The sequence below is a fragment of the Lutra lutra genome, chromosome 14 (assembly GCF_902655055.1).
Source record: "Lutra lutra chromosome 14, mLutLut1.2, whole genome shotgun sequence".
NCBI lineage: Eukaryota > Metazoa > Chordata > Mammalia > Carnivora > Mustelidae > Lutra > Lutra lutra.
In genome coordinates, this window is record NC_062291.1 from 26476370 (window position 1) to 26499092 (window position 22723).

General features: G+C 40.6%; 1 protein-coding gene across 1 annotated transcript in view; it reads left to right on the forward strand.

The window, feature by feature from the left end:
• Positions 1–22723, forward strand: part of REEP3 (receptor accessory protein 3) — a 99894-nt gene that overhangs the window by 63793 nt on the left and 13378 nt on the right. The window contains 5 exon segments of the mRNA XM_053447791.1: positions 8077–8153; positions 10507–10591; positions 10593–10627; positions 10786–10918; positions 22494–22641. Coding sequence (XP_053303766.1) covers positions 8077–8153; positions 10507–10591; positions 10593–10627; positions 10786–10918; positions 22494–22641 — 478 coding nt within the window.

The following is a 22723-nucleotide window of genomic DNA, read 5'->3' on the forward strand; positions in this document are numbered from 1 at the left end:
ATTCCCACTGACTTCTATGTACTTTATACTTTGGATATCTTGGCCTCCCACTCAGACTATACCCACTTTAAAACTTTATGCATCTTTCTAACTAGCTCACTTATCTGATTTATTGGCCTCATGAAAATAGAAGGGGATTGCCAAAGAAGCCATACAGACTTTGAGTGCAGATAAGAATGAACACATTCACAGAGAACCACATTTGCCAAGAGATCACAAAAATAGTTTAAAATAGCTTTTCTCTGGCCATTCCCCAATCTGCTGCATGAGAACATCAATGCTTCCTATCTTCCAAAATCTGCTGAGAGTCCCCCGAAGGGGTCTTAACCAGAGTTTCTTAACGTGGTAGTCCTCTTCTCCATTTTCAGATCACTGTGGTGGTATCACCTTCACCACCAATCAGGACATCAGCCATGCCACACGTGGCAGCTGGTGGCACTGGGACTGATGCTTCTTCCCTCATTCTGGAACCTTTGCTACCACAGCCTTGCCCTAGCGTAACCTTTCATGTTAGGGTAGGCAAAGCTACTATAATTATAGTGTCTAATAAAAATGCAACAGCTGAAGCAATATAGAAATGTATTTCTCATATATAACTGTCCAGGTTAGGTGTTCATTTTGGCAACAAATTCTCCTCATGCCATCCTTCAAGAACTGGGACTCTACCCGCCTTCAGTACATGGCTTCCAGGATTACCCTGCTCCCTGCCTTCCCAAGCCACAGGAAGGAGGAAGAGCCTGTGGGGGAGATATACCCACTTCTCAAAAGCCTCACCTCCCATTCTGCTGGGGAGAACTGGACACATGGCCCTACCTACGTACAAAGGGGGGTGCTCCACAGCCACCCTTCTGCTGTTGGGCTGCTTTACAGAGAGCAACCTGTCACCTCCCATCTCTCTCTTGTTGTCCTCAATCTGGACCACGGGCAGCCTCCTGGATCTAACCTCCAGAGCAGCTGAGGCCATCCTTTGTCTCATAATCTATATAACATCTCCCTAGGATGCTGCTTTTCTTATCCAGATGAACAGCTTGTCTAAACCTTTACTACTGTCCTCCAGCCCACCCTCCTTCCCACTCATACCCAGCCTGAAAGGATGACCTGCCCTCCTCCTCTGGAGTAAAGATCGAGGTCCCTGGCTCTGGCCTTGTTCCCAACACAGCCGGTCTTTTCTTCCATCCCAGAGGAGCATGCCTGTCTACGGCCATACCACCCTGAACGCGCCCGATCTCGTCTGATCTCGGAAGCTAAGCAGGGTCGGGCCTGGTTAGTACTTGGATGGGAGACCAGAGGAGCATGCCTCTCTCCTGCTTTCTCAAGCCCACTCTTCTTCATAATCTAATTCTTGTCTTTCTTATGTGGGATCTTGTTCCATTAAGTATCCCTGCTTTCTCTTCATTTGGATCTTCTTATCTTGGTGCTAGAATTTTCAACCCTTGAGAGTGTAAACCTGTTTTCTTTTTGCTTCATGCTATTTTTTTATTCCCCCTTTTTCTTTCCCCCCTTTTAAAACCAGATCTCTTAAAGGGCTGGTTGATGCTCACCCGTCCTGCTACATCTCCTCTTGAGTGTCTGGCCTTTTGCAGTCCTTAAAGAAAGGAGCTCGCTGAGCTGTGCACAACCCATATTCATTCAGCAACTCAACAGTCAAGGCCAGGCACAGGGAATTCAGCAGTGAACAAAATAAAAGTCTTTCTCCTCTAGGCGTTTACATTCTAGTAAGGAAAGGCCAAAAAATTTTTTTTAAAGTTAAACGTTTGCTAGATATGTGGTATGTTTCTAAAGAGAAAAATGAGTCAGGATAAGGGAGCTAAGAGGACATTGATATTTTCATAAACCTCTTGGGTAAATATTCGAGCAGAGACCCGAAGCAAGTGAGAAAGTGATCCGTATGGATGACTGGGGGAAGAGCATTTCAGACCAAAAAATAAGTAAATAAATAAACAAGGAAAGCATGTACAGAGGTTCCTGAGGCAGGAGTATATCTGCGCGCACAAGGGGCAGTAAAAGGGCCAAGGTTATGAGCAGAACAGGGCAACAAGGAGGAGCAGGTGAGGCCAGAGAGGCAGTGGGTGCCGGGTCTACACGGTCGTCTAGGCCGTGGTAAGAATTCTGATGGAGCCCTAAGAGGAGTTTGAGCGGAGGAATGATGTGATTTGGCTTCCGTTTTGTTTTGTTTTGTTTTGTTTTGTTTTTTTAAATTTGATAGAGATCACAAGTAGTCAGAGAGGCAGGCAGGAGGGAGAGGAGGAAGCAGGTTCCCTGCTAAGCCGAGAGCCCAATGCGGGGCTCGATCCCAGGACGCTGGGATCATGACCCGAGCCGAAGGCAGAGGCTCTAACCCACTGAGCCACCCAGGCGCCCCTTGGCTTCCTTTTTAAGGAGAGCCTCAGACTGCTGTATGCAGAATTGACCCAGGAAAGCAGAGTGATTGGTTAGGATGCTGTTGGAGTCATGCAGACAGGGGATCGTGGTCATCGGGGCTGGGGAGGGATCTGTGGAAGTGGTGAGAAAAGACTTCCATTCTGGGTGGATCAAAGAGATGGCAGGCGAGGTAGTGCTTGGACCTTTCATTGGCCCTTCCAATGGAATTTCCTCCACATTTCTCCACTTTGCTTATGGCCCGGGAGGCTGATTCATAAGGCCTGCATCACCTCTGGCTTCCCTTTGGGTTTGGCCCATGAGAGGCTTCTGCAGAAGATCAGAAGGCAGGATGAGCATGAGGTCAGAGGGTTGTCCTCCAGCGTCCTCCCTTCCTCCCCTGCCACCACGGGTTGACTGTGACTGTCTGCCTGAGGCTACAGCTCTCCCCTACATCTGCCGTCTCCAGATTCCAGGAAACTTTTTCCTGCCCTCCCCTCTCCCTTCACATCTAGGGTAATGCCAGCTCCTTCTGTTGCTAACTCCAGGGTGCACCCGTATCCGTTCATTGGGTTTCCTGAACCTTGCTCACAACTTTATAAATAGTTCCTTTAGTAAGCTTTCTCAGATTCTTATGCTCTTGACTCACACTGGAAGCTAGGACACCTAATGTAGTAAAAACAGCAGAACATTTTTTTTTAATCACAGTTTTTTACTCATTTTTCCCCAGTAAAATGTTAAATCCTTGAGGACAGAAGCTATCCTTTTCATGTTTCTATTCTCATAACATAAAGTAAGTAGGGTGTGCTGTCATTGTATCAGTGAGTGTTATATGTAATGATGCTCCCTGAGTCCTTAAGAATTGTCTAAATTATGTTTGATAGGAAAGATTTAGCAAAGTAGGGGGTGTATGCCCATCTTAGTGCTTATTGGTATAAGCTTCACCTTGTTGGATAGTTCAGTTCCCTGGGAACAAAGAGAGACTTTTTTAAGAAAGAGTTAGGTACAGCTTTCTCATTACTCATTGTTTGTATGGAGATATCCAGACAGTGGTTTGCTGATTTTGCTAATTGTTTCTGAACCAGAAAGATACTATATACTATTTGTTTCCACTTCCCTAAGAACACAATTTTTTTGCCCAAGAACATAAATTTTTAACAAATGAAGTTGATGCCAGTATCCTCTCCTCTCCGCCCCCCCCCGCACCCCCCCCCCCGCAATTTAAAAGGAGGTTGTAATTTATTAAGGTTACCAGTTAAGTTACTAACTTACATTTGTGTAACATTTTAAAGGTGATTATATTCGGTTATATACATTCACAGATTATCAGTGTGATTATTTCCTACCAATTTTTGGTTTTATTTTGTATTTTTGTTATTGATGTTTTCTTTTGACCTAAAGAATATTTTATCTTTAATCTTCATACATTTTAATTATACTTCTATAGTTTTGTGACTTAGGTCTCCCCCCTCCCTTTTTTTTTTTATATTTTATTTATTTTATTTGACAGCAAGAGAGGAACACAAGTAGGGGAAGTGGGAGAGGGAAAAGCAGGCTTCCCGCTGAGCAGGGAGCCCAATGCAGGGCTCGATCCCAGGACCCTGGGATCATGACCTGAGTCGAAGGCAGACACTCAACAACTGAGCTACCCAGGCGCCCCTTTTTTCGCCTTTTAACCTTGACTTCTTTCTTGTTATTTCTTTGGAGCAAAACCTTAAAGCACTAGGATGTGTGGCCTTGAGGTATAGTTTTAATAAAAGCTTTGCTGAGTAATCATTTGGTATAAAATCCCAACCAAATCCATTAATAGAAAAAAGAAAGCAATATCTTTTCAAGGTTAACTTTCTTTTGGTCGCTCCCACGAATAACACATACTCATTACATTCATCTAATTATTATTGCCTGCCTGTTATAATTAAGGTCCATTTTTCTGGTAAAGACAACCAAAAAAATCCTTAAATTAAGAGCAGATTATGAAGGAATTTATTCATTAAAGACAAATTCCTATATAGTGGAGTTTTGCTTATATAAATTGTTGTCAGTACTCCAGGAAAATGTCCAGGAATACCCTCTTAGTTGGATAGTCGGTTGTGTATTAATTAAAATGGCAGTGGGGCACCTGGTGGCTTAGTCGTTAAGTGTCTGCCTTCGGCACACGTCGTGATCTCAGGGTCCTGGGATCGGCCCTGCATCAGGCTCCCTGCTCAGTGAGGAGCCTGCTTCTCTCTCTGCCTTTCTCCTGGCTTGTGCTCTCTCCTCTTTCAAATAAATAATAAAATCTTTAAAAAAAAAAATAATAAAATGGCAATAGCATGGCCGCCTTCTTTTTCTCCTTTTTAAATTTTTGACTTTACTAAATACTCTCACAACCTAAATAAATACATGGGAGTTTATAAGAGATAAACATGGGGCACCTGAGTGGCTCAGTTGGTTAAGCATCTGCCTTTGGCTCAGGTCATGACCCCAGGGTCTTGGGATCGAGTCCAGCACTAGGCTCCCTTCTCAGTGAGGAGTTTGCATCTCCCTTTCCCCCATCCCTGCTTGTGCTCTCTCTTTCTCTCTCTGTGTCAAATAAATAAATAAAATCCTTTTAAAAAATAATAAAGAGGTTAAACATTACATTCTTTAAAGCACTTTTATTTTGTGAGGTTTAAAATTAATTTAGTAACTTCATATGGAAACTGAATAAGCCCTTGAAATCTGTTGGACATGTAGCTGCTCATTCCCTGGAAAACTAGTCATTCAGGATATCACCAGTCACTCTGTGTACAGTCTCCATTACCTCTCCTCTACTCTGCTAACCAGTAAGTGACACTACTTGTGAAGTTGTTATCCATTTGGAAATTCACAACTGTAACGGTGGTGGGAAATAGTGAAATAATGAAAAGTAACAAGTACTGACTTAAATAATTTTACCTTTCTGAAAGTTTCCTGAATTTTCTATGAGACAGACAACCAAATTTAAACCTCCACCTTCCTGAGAAAGATGATAGTCACACTGAAATCCCTGTGTTGAGTACAAGGAGAGGGACAGGGACTGACAAGAGGGTTCTGAAGGCTGCCCCCTGTTCACTGAGAAGCTGTCGTGTTCACGTCAGGGAAGCCTGTGCCTCTTCCAGCCATCTCTTAGCTCACTGGCCTTGTGCACGTTATTTATTTTGGCCTCAAGGTAATAAGAGTCTGGGGCGCCTGGGTAGCTCAGTGGGTTAAGCCTCTGCCTTCGGCTCAGGTCATGGTCTCAGGGTTCTGGGATCAAGCCCCGCATTGGGCTCTCTGCTCAGCGGGGTGCCTGCTCCCCCCTCTCTCTCTGCCTGCCTCTTTGCCTACTTGTGATCTCTGTCTGTCAAATAAATAAATAAAATCTTTAAAAAAAAAAAAAAAGATAGTAAGAGTCTCCTGTATTATTTGTTTTCAAGCTCTGCCCAGGGAGCTCTCGGGATTCTTGGCATCTCCTCCAGAGTCCACCATGGGTGGAATGCGAGGCCCAGTGGGAGTGCTTCTCTCTGTGACTGTCTCTCAGACTGTCTCCCCTTTAGGGTTGTGTCACTTCTAAGATCCCTCCTAACTGTGGAAAGCTCATTATCTGCTTGCAGTCTCTTCTTCATTTCTTTCTTGGGAGAGCTTTAGTCAGTCGGATTGAAAGCTAACCCTCTGGATACAGTCGAGAGGGAAAAGTGCTGAGTTCGTGTTTGGAGCTGGAAGGCTGGGTGAATGCACTCGTGGAAGAGTATTACTTTCCTTTAAAAAGGGAGGGGTGGGAAAAAATACACATAGGATGTGAGTCCTGGAAGAAAATCCCCATATTTGGACAAAAGTTTGGAATTGGCAGCAGTGAGCGATTTATGAGAACTCATGAAAAGTAAAAAAAACTTACTAAAGAGTACATTTGGGCTGTTCTGTTCTTTTTAAATTTGAGATGATCATTGTAATCAGTTGCTTTATATTTCTCATATAGATAATATACTCTATGCTTTGGGCAACTTTTTTAAGCTTTCAGGAGTCTATAAATTATAGCAAATTGGTATTATTTCTATTTCATGATACATTGCTTCAAAGTTATTCATGGCTGTTTTTAATTTGAATTGTCCATGTAAAGAGAAAAGCATAAAAGCCACTTGAATTATAGTTTCTATTGTCTGTGGACTACCCAAACAAGCTTCTATAGGAAAACTAAATAGTTAGGTCAATTTTCTAGGTATTATAGAGACCCTAATTTTTTTTTTTTTTTTTTTTTTGTCATCCCATTGGGATAAGAAACAGAGGAAGTAGCAGTTATTCTTGGAGCTCACATTTAGCAAATCCTCACATATTTTTTTCTCTACATAGTATAATTAATAGCACCAAATCCGGGGTCAGGCAGAATGGATTCAAATTCTGGCTAAGTGACCTTGAACAAGTCATTTTACCTCTCTGTCACTGTTCCTTATCTATAGTGGAAATAATTATGTTTCCTTCCTTGTGTATTGTTGTGGAGAGTGAATGATTTAATATGTGATACACTCAGTACAATCCCTAGCCCATGGTTGGCATGGTTTCGTGTATTAGCCATTATTATAATATTGAGCAAAAGATCAGAGATTGTAATCCTTAATGAAAATCCAGCCTGTGATAAGAGAGTCTCCGTGCTCAGGTAATTAGAAAAGTGTAGTTGAAGTGAGTTCAAGAAACATTAATCTGGTAGCATTCTATGAAAGGATTGATACAGAGAGACACTGGAATCTCAGGAACCAGTTAGGATGCTATATTCCAGACAAGAGGTAGAAATGTCCTGAACTACCGTCTCAGTCCATTCAGACTCTGTAACAAAAGTACCATAGACTGGGTGGCTTATAAACAACAGAAATTTATTTCTCCCTGTTCTGGAGGCTAGAAGTCCAAGATCAAGGCAAGTCTGGTGTCTGGTGAGACCCACTTCTTGGTTCATAGAAGGCCATTTTCTCTGTATTTGGTGGAAGGGAAGAGAGATCTCTTTGGAGGCCCTTTTAGAAGAACACTAACTCCATTTATGAGATAAGCTCCACCCTCGTGACCTGTTACCTCTCAAAGGTCCCACCTCCTAATACACATTTAGGGTTAGGATTTCAGCATACAAATTGGAGGGGAAGGACGCAAATATTCACTCTATTGCAGTGACCATTGTGGTGTTGATAGAGGAAGGAAATGATGTGTGAGAGGTTACAGGTGCACAAGGAGCTTCGGGGAAAAGAATAACTAACTGACTTTCAAACTGGGTCACTAGCTTTATGAATTTAACAAACCCAGGATCGTTCTTTGGTTCCTCAACAGTTTCTATATTTTGAGAATTAAGGAATGCAAACCGTAAAAGACTAATAAAGATTAAAATGTGATCATATCGTATTATGTTGTTACTATATAATAAATAGCTAATCATCATCATGAAGAAGCATATGGATAAGAATAAGATCTTTTAAAGAACTTTGCTCCACTTAAGAAAAATTAACCTATTGTTCTGATTCTTTCAAATTTCTGCATTATATTGTGTCAGGACTAGAGGTTTGTTATTCTTCAATTCTCGTCTTCTATCCCAAGACTGTTGATGTAAGGATATGAGGAACACAGACATAAACCTGTTGAGCATTAAACCATCACCTTCTGCATTTGATCCAGCCTGTTGTATATCTAAAAATACATATGTAATTACTGAGAGTTGCAGATAATCTTAGTCTGTTATTTCATAAGAATTTTTATTATTTCCAGGTCCGATGGATGATGTACTGGATTGTGTTTGCTCTGTATACTGTGATTGAAACAGTAGCAGATCAAACAGTTGCTTGGTAAGTTCTAGCACTGAAAAGGGCCAGACTATAGACTCCTTATCAGGTGTCCCAAGTTCTTACCTACTCTTGCTGGTAACCAAGTGAATTGGATGAAGTTCCCTAATTATCCAGCGTTTCATTTTCATCTGGCTTCTGTGTAAGAACATTACTTTCCTTACAGCCGCCCCCCCATGATAAGGGCAGCCCATTCTTCTCCCCATGGGTTGCTCTTTGCCACATCCCACACAGGTCCCAGTATCTTGGAATAGAAAAACTTGGTTGTCATTATCCTTTTTCCACATGATGACTTCAGGCTATTTTTCTTTATCACTTCCTAAATGACTCCCCCTTTGAAGCCCACAGCATCTGGTTCTAACACTCCCTCCCCATCCTTAAAACTCTCAACTACAAACATTCAGACCGGATGATGTCAGCATCCACGTGGACACCCACTCACCACCAGCTCCTTGGCTGCTCAGTTCCAAATAGCTGAGACAAAATTAAAGCATGTTTATATCCTCAAGGATTTAACATTTTACCAAGAAGTAATACCAAGTGGAACAACTTGAATCTCCTTGTGCCATATTTCACTGGTATATTTCTGTCTAAACCTTATCATCACTTGAAGAGGTCCTCCTTTTTAAAATCTTTAAAGCTAATACTTTGTGTCTTTACCTGGGCTCCCAAAGGCAGCCCCCGAAGAGCAGCAGTCAGGTGCCCATATACGTATCGGTTTGAACCTCCCCATTCCCTTTACTCACTACCTCCATGCCCTCCTGCCTCTGTTTCAAACATTTGCTCTTCTCTCCTTAAACTGTCTTCCTGGCTTTGCTCTTCTCATCATACTCTCATAGCACATTAGATCACGTTGGATTGCTAGAAAAAAATAGAGAAGTCACCGGGCTTAAATGTTCTTAACAAGTTGCCCTCATTCATGAACTTTTCTGTGTCTGCACCCATCTTTCTCTCTGATTTGAAATCTAAGTAGTTCTTCCTCTATCCCAAAGCTCATTCATTTACCTGTTCGGTAGTTTGGGTAGAGTTTGGGGGGAGGGTTTTTATTTGGTTTTAAGGAGCAGAACAATTTCAAACCATGCTAGGTCTCTTAAGTTTTGAGGTTCTCTTTTTCAAGACCTCATTTTTTTTTCCTAATTGCAGATGTAGCATTTTATGTATACATTAGTGAAAAGCGAGTGATGTAGAAAAAGTTTGCTAGAAACAGTGGAAGTCCGGAAACTCCTCTGTAATTGCACCAGGCAAAGACCCTTTGTGACTACACAGCAGTCATTCTTACTGCCCTGTACCCCTCTGCCTTGTCAGGAGACCCCAGATTTGTTCAGATGTCATATATCTTAATAGTTCCTGGCCCAAGGATGCTAGTCCCCTACAGTATATTAGTTCACTTTTGCTGTGGCAATTGACAACCCCTTTTAACCACAGTGAGTTAGAAAAACAAACACATATTTCTTGCTCAAGTCATTAAGGGCAGAAGGTTGGCTGCAGCGTTGCTGGGCTCAGCTCAGTTTTAACTGTCTTCTTGTTTGAGGACCAAGGCTGAAGAAGCAGCTGTTCTCATGGCAGACAGCAAAAATTCAAAGCAAGAGGTTGGGGGATGCCAGGGTGAGGAAGTCAAGGGGCATTTGAAGGTTTTGCATGCATATGATATGTCAGACTGACGTGAAGTTGGCCAAAGCAAGTCACGTGCCTACGCCCGCAGTCATTGCTGGAGGAAGTACACTCAGCCTACAGGGAGAGAGAGCACTGCAAAGTCACATGGAAAGGGCATGCGTTGGTGGATAACACTAATTCCCAGTCTACCACATGGGAATTCCATTCCCCTTACAAGGGAAGGATTGTCTGCCCAGCATTGCAGTTCCAGCCAAATGAGATTGGAAGGGAAGTTCTCAGGGACTTCTGAGAAAGAGAAGGAGATGTGTTCATGGCGTAACTTTGTGCCCTTGGAGCATGTAAAACTGAGTCCTGGTGCACAGAGAGATGTCAGGTACCGACCTGTGGAACAGTTGGGTGTGCCCCTCACCACCCTGGGTAGATGCTATTAATGTTCCCTAAGGACCACTACAGTCCGTTGGCATCTTGCCTATGGTCTCTTCAACAGAAGAATCTTGTACTAGAAGTTGCTGGTTCTCTGCAGGAGAATCTAACCCTCTTTGGTTAAAACTCATTTATAGTTAATGAAATTAAGTCAATTCAAATATAGTTCTTTCATTAATGCTCACTTTTACATGTGAAGACTTAACTCAGTGATTGAACTTTCTTAAATCTTGTGTGCGTTTGTGAGTGGGTGCATAACGTGATTTTCCTCCTTGTAGTTTAGTTTCACCAGCAGTTGTTTTCAAATTTTTCTTGTTAGGTTCCCCCCTGTACTATGAGCTTAAGATGCCTTTGTTGTGTGGCTGCTCTCTCCCTATACCAAAGGAGCAAGTTTAATATATAGGAAAATTCCTTCATCCACTTCTGTCTTCCAAGGAAGGGTAAGATATATAAATTATTTCTACAAATCGTTTGTTAGAAATGTACATCATGGCATGGTTTATGCTATAAACAAGTGAAACTGTCATTTCATGGGTGGGGAAGGTCCTCGTTTTTTGGCTTCTTGACACTATTGTCACACCAAGTTTCTATCTGTGAGTCTGTTTGTTTCTCCCCAGGAGATCGATGACTATATTGTACAAGCCAAGGAGCGGGGCTATGAGACGGTGGTCAACTTCGGGCGACAAGGGTTGGCTTTCGCAGCCACTGCTGCAGTGACAGCAGCAGTGAAGGTAGCTGTTTAGTTACATGTTTTATCCAGTGTCACATTAAAGCCAATGGACAAAGTCGGGTGGCTCTTTATTCCAGATCATTATAAAATTTTGGCAGAATTTTGCTTTCTGCTTATTTTTGTAGTGCAGGAAAGAACAAATGGATAATTTAAAAAACACTTTAATGCATGTTTTTTGTAACTACTCAGTATTTTGGAAGGCTTAATTGATCACAAAATGAGAGCTAGTTAATATAGAAAGGCATACCTAAAGATGTCATTTTGTCATAATTTTCCTACTTTATAACCTTAAAGTAAGGTTGAATAAATCACCTCTATGCAATTCTTTCTTTCCCTGTCTCTGGTGTCCCCCTCTTTCTGTCTGTCTCTCTCTCCTCCCCCTCGATGGCAATATCTTGATAGGATTTCTGGCTTACTCCTGCACCCCTACTTCAACCAATTTGAGGTAACTGATTATTCAAAATAAGGCATGAAAATTCTGTTCTTAAAACTTGAGATTTTACTCAGCTAGTTACTAATGTCATGTGTCGTGTTTTGCAAGTGAAGTTATCAAATGTGCGCTTCTGTGAAAACTCGCCATTACGGCGTTTGGATTTCCTTGCATGTAGTTTTTTATGTGATTTATTTTAAATACCGTAGCATAATTGATTTTGGTATGTAGTATATGGAAAGAAAATGGGCTTCAGATCCAGAAAATGCTGAGCTGTGACTTTCTAAATAACTGTTGGTGATTTACTTACCTCTGTGTTCACTGGTTGCTCATGTATAAAATGGGGGTAACATACCTGTCTGTGAGAGCATATACAAAAGCATAGTGCTTTGCCAAATTATAGTAGGACTCCACTGAACATGAATATCGTCTCTCCCCTCTCTCCCAGTGAAAATTTGGGTTTTGTTGCTATTAAGTTAATTGAGATTAAGTAATATTCCAGCTTTGAGTTAGGCTTTTTCAACTCGGTTATCTTGAACCCAAAATACCAAATGCTGTTGGAATAAATATTCTAATTAAGTGGTGATTCCTTATAATAACAATGGTGAAGGATGTCGAATGTTCAGTGGGGTTTTCAGAATGATCCCTTAATTTTTCAGAGTGATCTTTAGCTCAAGTACAATTAACTATGATCAAAAAAGAAATCAAAATTATACTCAAATTATATACCCAGAAATGTCGCATAAGAATTAAGTAGAAACTCTGGGGCGCCTGGGTGGCTCAGTGGGTTAGCTGCTGCCTTCGGCTCCAGGTCATGATCTCAGAGTCCTGGGATCGAGTCCCGTATCGGGTTCTCTGCTCGGCAGAGATCCTGCCTTCCCTCTCTCTCTCTCTCTCTGCCTGCCTCTCCATCTACTTGTGATCTCTCTCTGTCAAATAAATAAATAAAATCTTAAAAAAAAAAAAAAGAATTAAGTAGAAACTTACTAACTCTGCGGGCCCTAGCTATATAAGCAACCTGTCTTATTAACGATTATTAACTGTCAGCACTGTGGTAAAGTACAGTTTGCCCATTACCTGGCTTTTAAAAGCTTTTTTCTTTTATTAGTATAGATATAAACCAGATACTGAAATAGTAAAATTTTCATCTTATTGAAGGACTGTTTTCAATTTTAAAAGTTCATTTGCTTTTTTATTTCTTGCTTAATGGAAACTACATGCTTGATTTCCACATGTACTGAAAAGAGCATCCAAGAGATCTAATATGCAACATTAGGAATTCTACAAGTGATCACAGATGCGGTTATCAAAGAAATAATACAGTAATACTTCCCAAAACTGAAGGACATGAACTTCTAGATTGAAAAGGCCCACAGAGTACCTAGCACAATGTATGAAAAAAAAAGAACCCGACTGGGAGCAAGGTCACTGGAATATTCCAAAACACCAGAAAGAATGAAAAAAATTTTAAGGATTCCAAAGATAAAAGTATGTCATATTCAGATGATCGAGAATCAGAATGGCAATTAAATTTTATAAATAGTGACAATGAAAGCTTGAAGAATGAAGAGTAATACCATCCATGATACCATAATGATTTTTCACCCTTAAATTCATAACAGTCAAGCTCTCAGTCATGTGTGAGCCTAGAAAATAAATCTTCTTTTTTTGTTTTTGAGGCATGCAAAGTCACAAAATTGACTTCGTGTGTGTTCTTTGTCAGGGTACTGTGCTTTGCCAAAATTAGGGACTAATCCATGAAAAGGAAACCCACAGGATCTAGGAGACAGGGAGTCCAACACAGAAGGAAGGTGACAGGACTCCTTCCCAGGATGAACATGCAGAATGTGCGAGTCCAGTGTACAGCAGGCCAAGATGGGATGTGATGGGTTCAGGATGCCAGGACAGGGGTCTCAGGGAAAAGTACGGGGAGAAGAGTATCTAATAGGTTTAATCCCCTGCAGGAATGATACTTAACCGGTCAGCACATGCTCCAACCAGTTCAACAGAAGACACACTAGCACCATGAAAAATGCGCTAGAGGCAAGTTAAGACCTAGGGCATAGGACGACTAATCAAATGAATACTGAAGATGGGATATTGTTAGCTCTGGAAAGAAAGTTATATAGGAAAGGAAATATAATAATGGAATATGACTCGGCCCAGCAGCGAACAGCATGCACGTCATAATCATGAGAATACAGACTGTAGATTGAACAGCTGTGATTTTCTCTATCAGAAAGGTGGGGGAAGGAGAGGGAGGGTGGAAGAGAAAGAAAACCCTCACCTGCCAGACAGGAAAGTAGAGGGTTTAAATCGGTGCCAGCAAGAAGATGGACAGGAGAACAAGGAAAGCCTATTGCTTTTGTTATAAAATTTAACTTTATTCGACTTCACAAATGAAGCGCATTGACCCTTGAACAACCAAGGCTATCAACTTGTTGGATCCAATTATATACCCAATTTTCTTCAGTAAATACAGTATAGTACTGTGTATACTGTATTTTCTCTTCCTTAATAAGATTTTCTCAGTAACATTTTCTTTTCTCTAGCTACTTTATTGTAAAAGGACAGATATAATACATATAACCTACAAAATACATGTAATCAACTGTTGTCAGTGAACTACAGTCACCAGTAGACTATTAATTAAATCTCAAGGGGAGTCAAAACTTAGACACAGATTTTTTTACTGCCGAGTGAGTTGATGCCGTAACCCCACATTGTTCAAGGGTCAACTGGTACAGGTCTTAACCCCCCCCAAGAAGATGCTTTCTGAATTTTACATATTTTAAATAGCATCATTAATATGATCTATGGCATAGCAACTAAAATTAAATTGCAACTTGAAACACTGCTTAGAAAATATGGACTTTTAGAACATTGTTCTGGGAAAAGAAAAACATAGAAATCCCATTTTTCCTCCTCTCTTTAATATCTAAGTATCATTTCTAGTCCTGCAACTCTGTGAGCACCTTTCTACATGCTGTGACCATTTCATGGGATATTTATTTTACTTGGACTTATGGTTATAACTTCCAAAGCCTCTATGTGGGGAATCAGAAATCCCACTTATTATCTTCTCCTCATGTCTCCTCGTTTATTTGTATTTTATTTGTATTTTATCCTTTGCTGTGATCGGTGTTTGGCATCCTGTGTATTGTTCAACATGGGTTTGTTCAGTGCCTGCTTATACAGCAGGTTGCCGGGCGTGCAGCCGTGGGCAAGACGACACAGTCCCTCCTCTCACAGGCTGCTGTCTCGCTGAGGGTCTGTTTTCACTGACTGAAAATTTTATATCATCTGCAGTGGCTAAGAGCTTTCCCCTGCCTCCCATTATTAAAATAAGCATTAGCTCACAGAAATGCTTTCCTTCAGAAAAGGCTATGCAAGCATTTCTTCTTTGTGATCATTGTTTGTTTTTATCTATATATTTAGCATCATAAAACCACCTCCCCACTTCAAAGGCAGGAAATAGAGAACATAAGAATCATCTGAGTTACCACTGCAGATCAGGACACATGTCCCCATAATTGAATTCATTTTGGAACTTTCCCTTCTTGTTGTGATGTGGCGGTTCTTTTGTTATCAAGATCCCTGTGCGTGAGGTAGCTGTCTCCATCCAGCATGAACACAATGAATGTTGTCTTCAGCCATCCTGGCTTTTATTCATTAGAAATAGTCATTAAAAATGCTGAATGTAGCATTATGTTAAACCTGTTTTGCCTCAAGTGGGACTGTGCCTATTTTCATGTAAGTGAAATTAGTTCATCTCTGGAGATGTCAAAGAAAGGCACGATGATGGAAGAAATCACCTGAACCAGACATTTCAGACTAAAGAGTAAATTGAAACTGAAATAGGAAATAGGTCAAGTTTAAGGAGAAACTTCATGAAATCCAATAGTAAGCCTTGAGAATTAATTTAAGATTTTTACAACCTATAGTTGGTTAAAAATATCTTTCAGGCTAAAATGATTTGGACTCTTGGTGTGTGACCTTTAAGATGGGTAATCGCCCTACCCTAGGGTTCCCAGGTTGAACCACATGAGCATGTTAAAGATGAAAATAGGAATCTAATCAGAACATTTATGACACTGTAAAGCAATTTTCTGAAAATGTTACTCAGTTCTATGACCTCATTACCAGGCATCTGTTCGCAAGGTCAGGTGTACAAGTTTATTTTGGCTGAGCAAAGCACACACATATGAAGGACCTTCAAGGACTTTGCTGAGGACGTTCAACATTCCATAGCTTTCACATGAGAAATGCAGGTGGCTTTTACAGATGAGCAAACACGGATAAAGGACAGAAGAAGAAAAATACTGTTCGTCTTATTAACTGTCTTCTGAATTTTCTCTGGCAGCCTTTTCTTGGTGAATTCTTTAGCAGATGTTGTTTAAAAAAATCAATTATCACAGAAATTAGAGTCTTACAGGTAAAATTGCTAAAATCTAATAACTATAAATGATGCTGATTAGGTCCTACTCCTGACATCTTGCTGTCTGCTTTAACGGCTTTCTGTTTGTAAGAGGATTTGAGGATATTTAGATGCTTTGTATCATCCATTTAAAAAAAAAAATAGCATTTGTCCTGACAACAGAAAGAAAGGGCACACTATTTTCCCTACAATCTAGGGAAGCAGAATATTATAATGAATATTTAATTTACTAATAGTCTAGTATCTGCATTTTCTAGCCCGATTCTACCCTAATTTAATTAGTCATGAGATTCCTGGGCAGACCGTCTGCACTGATCTAAGTATTAATCTTCTCACCTATAAATCAAAGAGGTGAAACCTGACTTCTAAAACCCTTAGACCTTTGAAACAGTGGTTGGTCCTCAGTGGAAGGGATTTTGCCCCCCAGAAGAACATTTGGCAACGTCTGGAGACATTTTGGGTTGTCACAGCGACAGTGACGGGTGCTGCTATTTGTATCTGGAGGGTAGAAGTCAGGAATGCTGCGTAAATATCCTGTGATCCACAGCAAACAATTTTCCAGCCCAAAACAGCAATAATGCTGAGACTGAGAAAGCTTGATCTAAAAGTATGAGTCAGGGGCACCTGGGTGCTCATGGGTTAAAGCCTCTGCCTTCGGCTCAGGTCATGATCTCAGGGTCCTGGGATCGAGCCCCGCATCGGGCTCTCTGCTCAGCAAGGAGCCTGCTGCACCCCGCCCCCCACCGCCTGCCTCTCTGCCTACTTGTGATCTCTCTCCCTGTCGAATAAATAAATAAAATCTTTTAAAAAAAGGCATTAAATATATTACTTACCTAATACAAATGCAGTCAGTTCCATTCTAGACTTAATCAGATGTCAAATGTCCTTAGGGGAAAAGGAGATGTCCCTAAAAACTTGGAACTAACCTTATCTGCATTTTAATGTAATATGTCAAAGAGCAACAAGAAATAAAGCTTAATAGCTATTCATTATTGAACAGTATAGTAAGAATTATTCTGTAGGTGGGGCGCTTGGGGTGGCTCAGTGGGTTAAAGCATCTGCCTTCGGCTCAGGTCATGATCCCATTGAGATCGAGCCCCACATCGGGCTCTCTGCTCTGCAGGGAGCCTGCATCCTCCTCTCTCTCTGCCTGCTTCTCTGCCTACTTGTGATCTCTGTCAAATAAATAAAATCTTTTTTTTTTTTTAAAGATTTTATTTATTTATTTGACAGAGAGAGATCACAAGTAGACGGAGGGGCAGGCAGAGAGAGAGAGAGAGGGAAGCAGGCTTCTTGCTGAGCAGAGAGCCCGATGTGGGACTCGATCCCAGGACCCTGAGATCATGACCTGAGCCGAAGGCAGCGGCTTAACCCACTGAGCCACCCAGGCGCCCCAAATAAATAAAATCTTAAAAAAAAATAAAGAATTATTCTGTAGGAGATTGTAAGATTACAAAGACCACTGATTATGTTTTTAAATTACTTTTTTTTTAAAAGATTTATTTATTTTTATTTAAGAGAGAGAGAAAGAGCAGGTAAGGGGGATGGGGGTAGGGAATTCTCAAGTAGACTCCCCACTGAGCACAGAGCCCGACTTGGGGGCTCCAAATCCCAGAACCCTGAGATCATGACCTGAGCAAAAATCAGCAGTTGGAGGCTTAACAGACTGAGCCACCTAGGCACCCCTGTTTTTGAATTCTTACTTTAAAATATGAAGAGAATAGGTTGGAAGTTTTTTTGTTTTTAAAGATTTTATGTATTTGAGAGAGAGAGAGAGAGACAAAGATAGCAAGAGAGCACAAGCAGGGAGGAGAGGGAGAAGCAGACTGCCCCTGAGCAGGGAGCTCCTCCTGGGGCTCAGTCCCAGGACCCTTAGAACATGACCCGAACCGAAGGCAGAGCCTTCAGAGCCACCCAGGAGCCCCAGTTGAAAGTTTTGTCCTAAGATGCTGATAAGCATGGTAAATTCCCCTTATTTAACACAAAATATAATAATTTTAACATAGTGTTTCACCAGGAAATGAAGTATTTAAACAAAGGCAGAATTCTTCGAGAGTAACAGAGTTAGAATTAGTCCTACATACAAAGTCCCTTTTCTCAGCTGAAGAATCCTTCCTAGACGACGAATGTGCTGAACCCAAGGACCGACCCAGTGAGCTCCTACAAGTGTTTCCATTTTATTTCTTTTTTTTTTTTTAAGGATTTTATTTATTTATTTGACAGAGAGAGACACAGCAAGAGACGGAACACAAGCAGGGGGAGTAGGAGAGGGAGAAGCAGGCTTCCCACTGAGAGAGAGCCCCGTGCAGGCCCAATCCCAGGACCCTGAGATCATGACGTGAGCTGAAGGCAGCAACTTAATGACTGAGCCACCCAGGTGTCCCTAGTGTTCCCATTTTATTTTTTTTTTTTTAAAGATTTTATTTATTTATTTGACAGAGATCACAAGTAGGCAGAGAGGCAGGCGGGGGTTGGGGGGTGGGGGGGGAAGCAGGCTCCCAGCTGAGCAGAGAGCCGGATGCGGAATCCATCCCAGGAACCTGGGATCATGACCTGAGCCAAAGGCAGAGGCTTTAACCCACTGAACCACCCAGGCACCCCTAGTGTTCCCGTTTTAAATGGAACATTTTAAATGGATGTTCTGGGCCTATCCAAATTCAAACCCTGAGAACTTTGAGTCACCTGAAGGTTTTAGGACACTCCTGCTAGTGAGGATCAGTCTTAATTGTAAAATATCCTGCAAATAGTTCTTAATTACTTTGATTTTTTGTGTTCTCATCATAATCTTTCTGTTGCTTTTTTAGGATCAATTTTAGCATAAGCAGCGTACATATAATTCCATGGAGAATGGGATCTAAAATCTGGGATATCAACTTACCTGGTAGATGGGAACTCCCTTCCTCCTTATTGACTAATGACCAAAAGTGCCATTTCCACATGCCTTTTCCTGTTCAAACTAGAACCTTTCTGCATTTTTTTATACTTTTGGCTTAATGTTATTTAAACCAAATAGGAAGAAAATAAATGAAATAGTATCAATTTAAACAAAACCTCCATACATTTTAGCATTGTTACTGACAAGTAACTATAATGCCCCCACTTGTGCCCTCAAAATAGAGAAACAATGTTTCTTTTGATCATAGGAGTAAGGGATTGGTTACAAGGGAAATGAGCAGGAAATAGATCAGAAATTCTTACAGTTAACATTACAGTTAAAACATCACTGTAAAAATAGAAAATGTTCATTTGGAGAGTTGTCTTGTAGCCAGGCATTGGAGGAAATGAAAAGAAATCAGGATCCCATCCAGTTTATAATAAACAGTATTTAAATCTTAAAAAACAAACAAAAACTTCACTATACTATCTATCTATAATTCTAATTTTGTAATATTGAAAAAATTACTGAGAAAAAGAATAAAATCACCCACCCCATCTGCCTCAATATCATACTGTTTTCATTTTTGCATATTTCCCCTGTCTGCTTAAGCCGTACTACATACTTGCAGCTGTACTGTGGATATGATTTAGAATTCTGAGGTCAAGGGGAAGGTTTCCACTTAACATTTTATTTTAAACATAATTTCTTGGTTAATGGGCTTTTTGTGGTGAAGATATAAAAATTGGAGGGAATAGGTCTGCCTTTAAGCATGATTATTTTATAATTACACTTCTTTAAAGTGGTCACATTGGTCACTTTAAAGTGGTTACAGACTTAGGATTTATGTAATGTTTTTGAAGTTCACGATACTGCATTAATTCTCTCTTCCCACATTCATTCTATTCTGGGCTCATAAGAAAATACACAGTGGAAAACCCGATTCTTTGAGGCGGTACTGGCTGTTGAAAATGTTGGGAATCCTCAAAGCGTGTACACAGCCCCCTTTTGCTTTTCCCTACAGTACTTGGCCTTCCTTGAAGCCTTGAGCTTATTGGTAATACCTGGGGCTATAGGGTTGGTTACTCAAGAGCTCTTTTAAAATCCAGATACCTCAGCGTTGGTCACTGTTCACCTTTAATCAGCCTGAAGCAAACCCCTGGTGGATCAACCCAGGATCATACCTGCAGTTCACTGCCCAGCCTCTGCTTCTGCAGTCCAGTGTCTGCGGAGAACTCTTGAGCAGTCGAGAGCAATGAAAAAGAAGAAGCAGCAGAAGAACATTTAGTTTACTTAAAATATGCTCACTATCAGTGACATACCAGTCAGTCCACCAGGAGAATGGACGTAGCCTAAAATTAGTCACTCTCCTTTGGTTTCTGAAATTCCTCCTCTGGAGACAGGATTTGCACAGCAGAACACTAGAACTAACAAGAATGTGTGAGTTCATTTGTGAGGTATGCTCTAAATAATTCGTGGATCATACTCGTTAAAGAAAACAAAGTTTGTAGATGAATCAGTGCTGGCTTGATTCAGTGGCCATTTGACATATTTGCATTCTGAGACATTCCTTTGTAAGGGGGAGGGTTTGACAGTCACAGCCCACCTTGGAACTTGCTCCTGAGTCAGGTAGCAGGCCCTACAGATGTGTATGCCAGTTGTCATCATTTGGCAGTAGGTGAAAAGTCAAGAATTGCTGGGAGGGGGGCACAGAAATACCAAGGTGGGAAAAAAATGTTGACCGTTCTGAGAAAACAAGGTCTGTTTCAGGCATGCACTCGTCACTTCCTTCTCGTGCATCTCTGATGTCTTCTGTCCCCTATATCTTTAAAATGATATCTGATAAAGAGGAAGAAAGTATAATGGATTAAACCATTATAAGAATGTTTAAAGACATGTGGAACCCAATTATTTTTATTGAGACTATAGAGTCTTTAACAATTTATTTTCACAATCTAAAAATGTACAAATACAGAGCCTAAGTGGGTATAGAAATGGCATTTGGTTTTGACATAATATGATATCACTAGCTCAGAGTAGCTGAATCAAGATCTTTTTTCAGGGCGCCTGGGTGGCTCAGTGGGTTAAGCCGCTGCCTTCGGCTCAGGTCATGATCTCAGGGTCCTGGGATCGAGTCCCGCATCGGGTTCTCTGCTCGGCAGAGATCCTGCTTCCCTCTCTCTCTCTCTCTCTCTCTCTGCCTGCCTCTCCATCTACTTGTGATCTCTCTCTGTCAAATAAATAAATTTTAAAAATCTTAAAAAAAAAAAAGATCTTTTTTCAGCATAAAATACTATAAGGTCCAAATGTTCATAAATGCCTCAGGCTTTGAAATCTAGAAATTGAGAGATGCACCATTAGGGATGAGTGTTTCTGCAGTACAGTCCTAAGTAGAGGCAATCTCACACATGTGAGAAGAAATAATAAGAGTAAAAAAACCTTTAGAAGAATATTTTTAAAACTGCTATAAATAAGAAATGAGTCATCTGTATGCTATGCAAAATTTTTAAGTGGGTAAATTTAGAAATTATTTTTTTCCCTTTATATTTTGGAAAGAAATGCAGTTAGGTCTGTGAAGTTCAGAAATGTCCCTTTCAGAGCTGGGCAGTGATAAAAATTACTGAATTTTGCATTCTTTAGTGACGGAGATGTTCTCTCTGTCTGTGCTGTCCAGTACAGCAGCCACTAGCCACATGTAGCTGTTGAGCATGTGGAATATGTACTTGAGGAACTAAATTTTTAATTTTAGTTAATTTAAATTTAAATACCCACATGTGCCCAGTGTCTATCATATTGTTAAGGCTTTAAAATGACTTAAACTTTTCAGGGGCGCCTGGGTGGCTCAGTCAGTTAAGCATCTGACTTCCATCAGGTCATGATCTCCAGGTGCTAGGATTGGCTCGCATCCGGGCCCACACTCAGCAGGACTCTGCTTCTCCCTTTTCCTCTACCCTTCCCCTGTTTATTTTCCCTCTCTCAAATAAATAAATAAAATCTTTTAAATGAAGAAATAAGTAAAATGACTTAAAGTCAAATTGCATAGTAGTAGATATGCCTTGCCAGATAGTAAATTCATTAACTAAATATCATTTTTGTATCCAAGATTCTTTGGCTTTTAATTTTTTTTTTTTTTAACCTTATACTAAGTAGAGGCATTACCACTCTTGACTTAGCTTATCTTTAAAAAAGAGTATGTCTTTGGGTTGCCTGGGTGGGTCAGTCCATTAACCTACCAGTTCTTGGTTTGGCTCAGGTCACGATCTCAGGCTTGTAACCAGCTCAGCCCCGCCCTCAGCAGGAAGTCTGCTTGAGATTCTTTCCCCCTCCCTCTCTTCCTGCCCCTCCCCCCCATGCACTTTCTCTCTCAAATAAAAATCTAAAAAGAAAAAGTTAAACAGTATGTCTTTTACTTTAAAAACTTGTAGATCATAAGTCCCAAAGGGCCAGTTTTAGGAGAGAGCAAAATAATGATTGCTGTCTACTCAGAGGGTAAACTCAGCATACTTTTTTTTTTTTTTTTAACATTGAAAACAAATTATGAAGCTAAAATGTTTGGGAGTGCGATGTCTAGAACTTACTTTGAAATGCATTTTAAAAATGGGTGGATGGATGGATAGATGGTAGATGTGTGGTGAAGAAAATAACAGCAAACTAGAAACGATCTAGGGCTGTTCGCTGTGCTGTTCTTTAACCTTTTCTGAAAGTTTCATAATAAAATCAGCCTCATGATAAAATGTTGGGAGAAACTTAAATGTAAGCCTATGAAATATTTTAAAGTGTGTGTGTGTGTTGTTGTCTTCTTTTCTCGGATCTATCACTTCTCTGTTAAATAGAGCCAAGGAGCAATAACAGAACGTTTACGAAGTTTTAGTATGCATGATCTAACAGCTATCCAAGGTGATGAGCCTGTGGGACAGAGACCATTCCAACCTCTACAAGAAACAAGAAAGAAAAGTAAATCAGTCTCCGGTGAATCAGCAGGTGTGCTTTGTTTGTTTTGTTTTGTTTGTTTTGATATATTTTCCTTTCGCAATTGGAATTTTGAGTCCAGGTGGGTACAAAA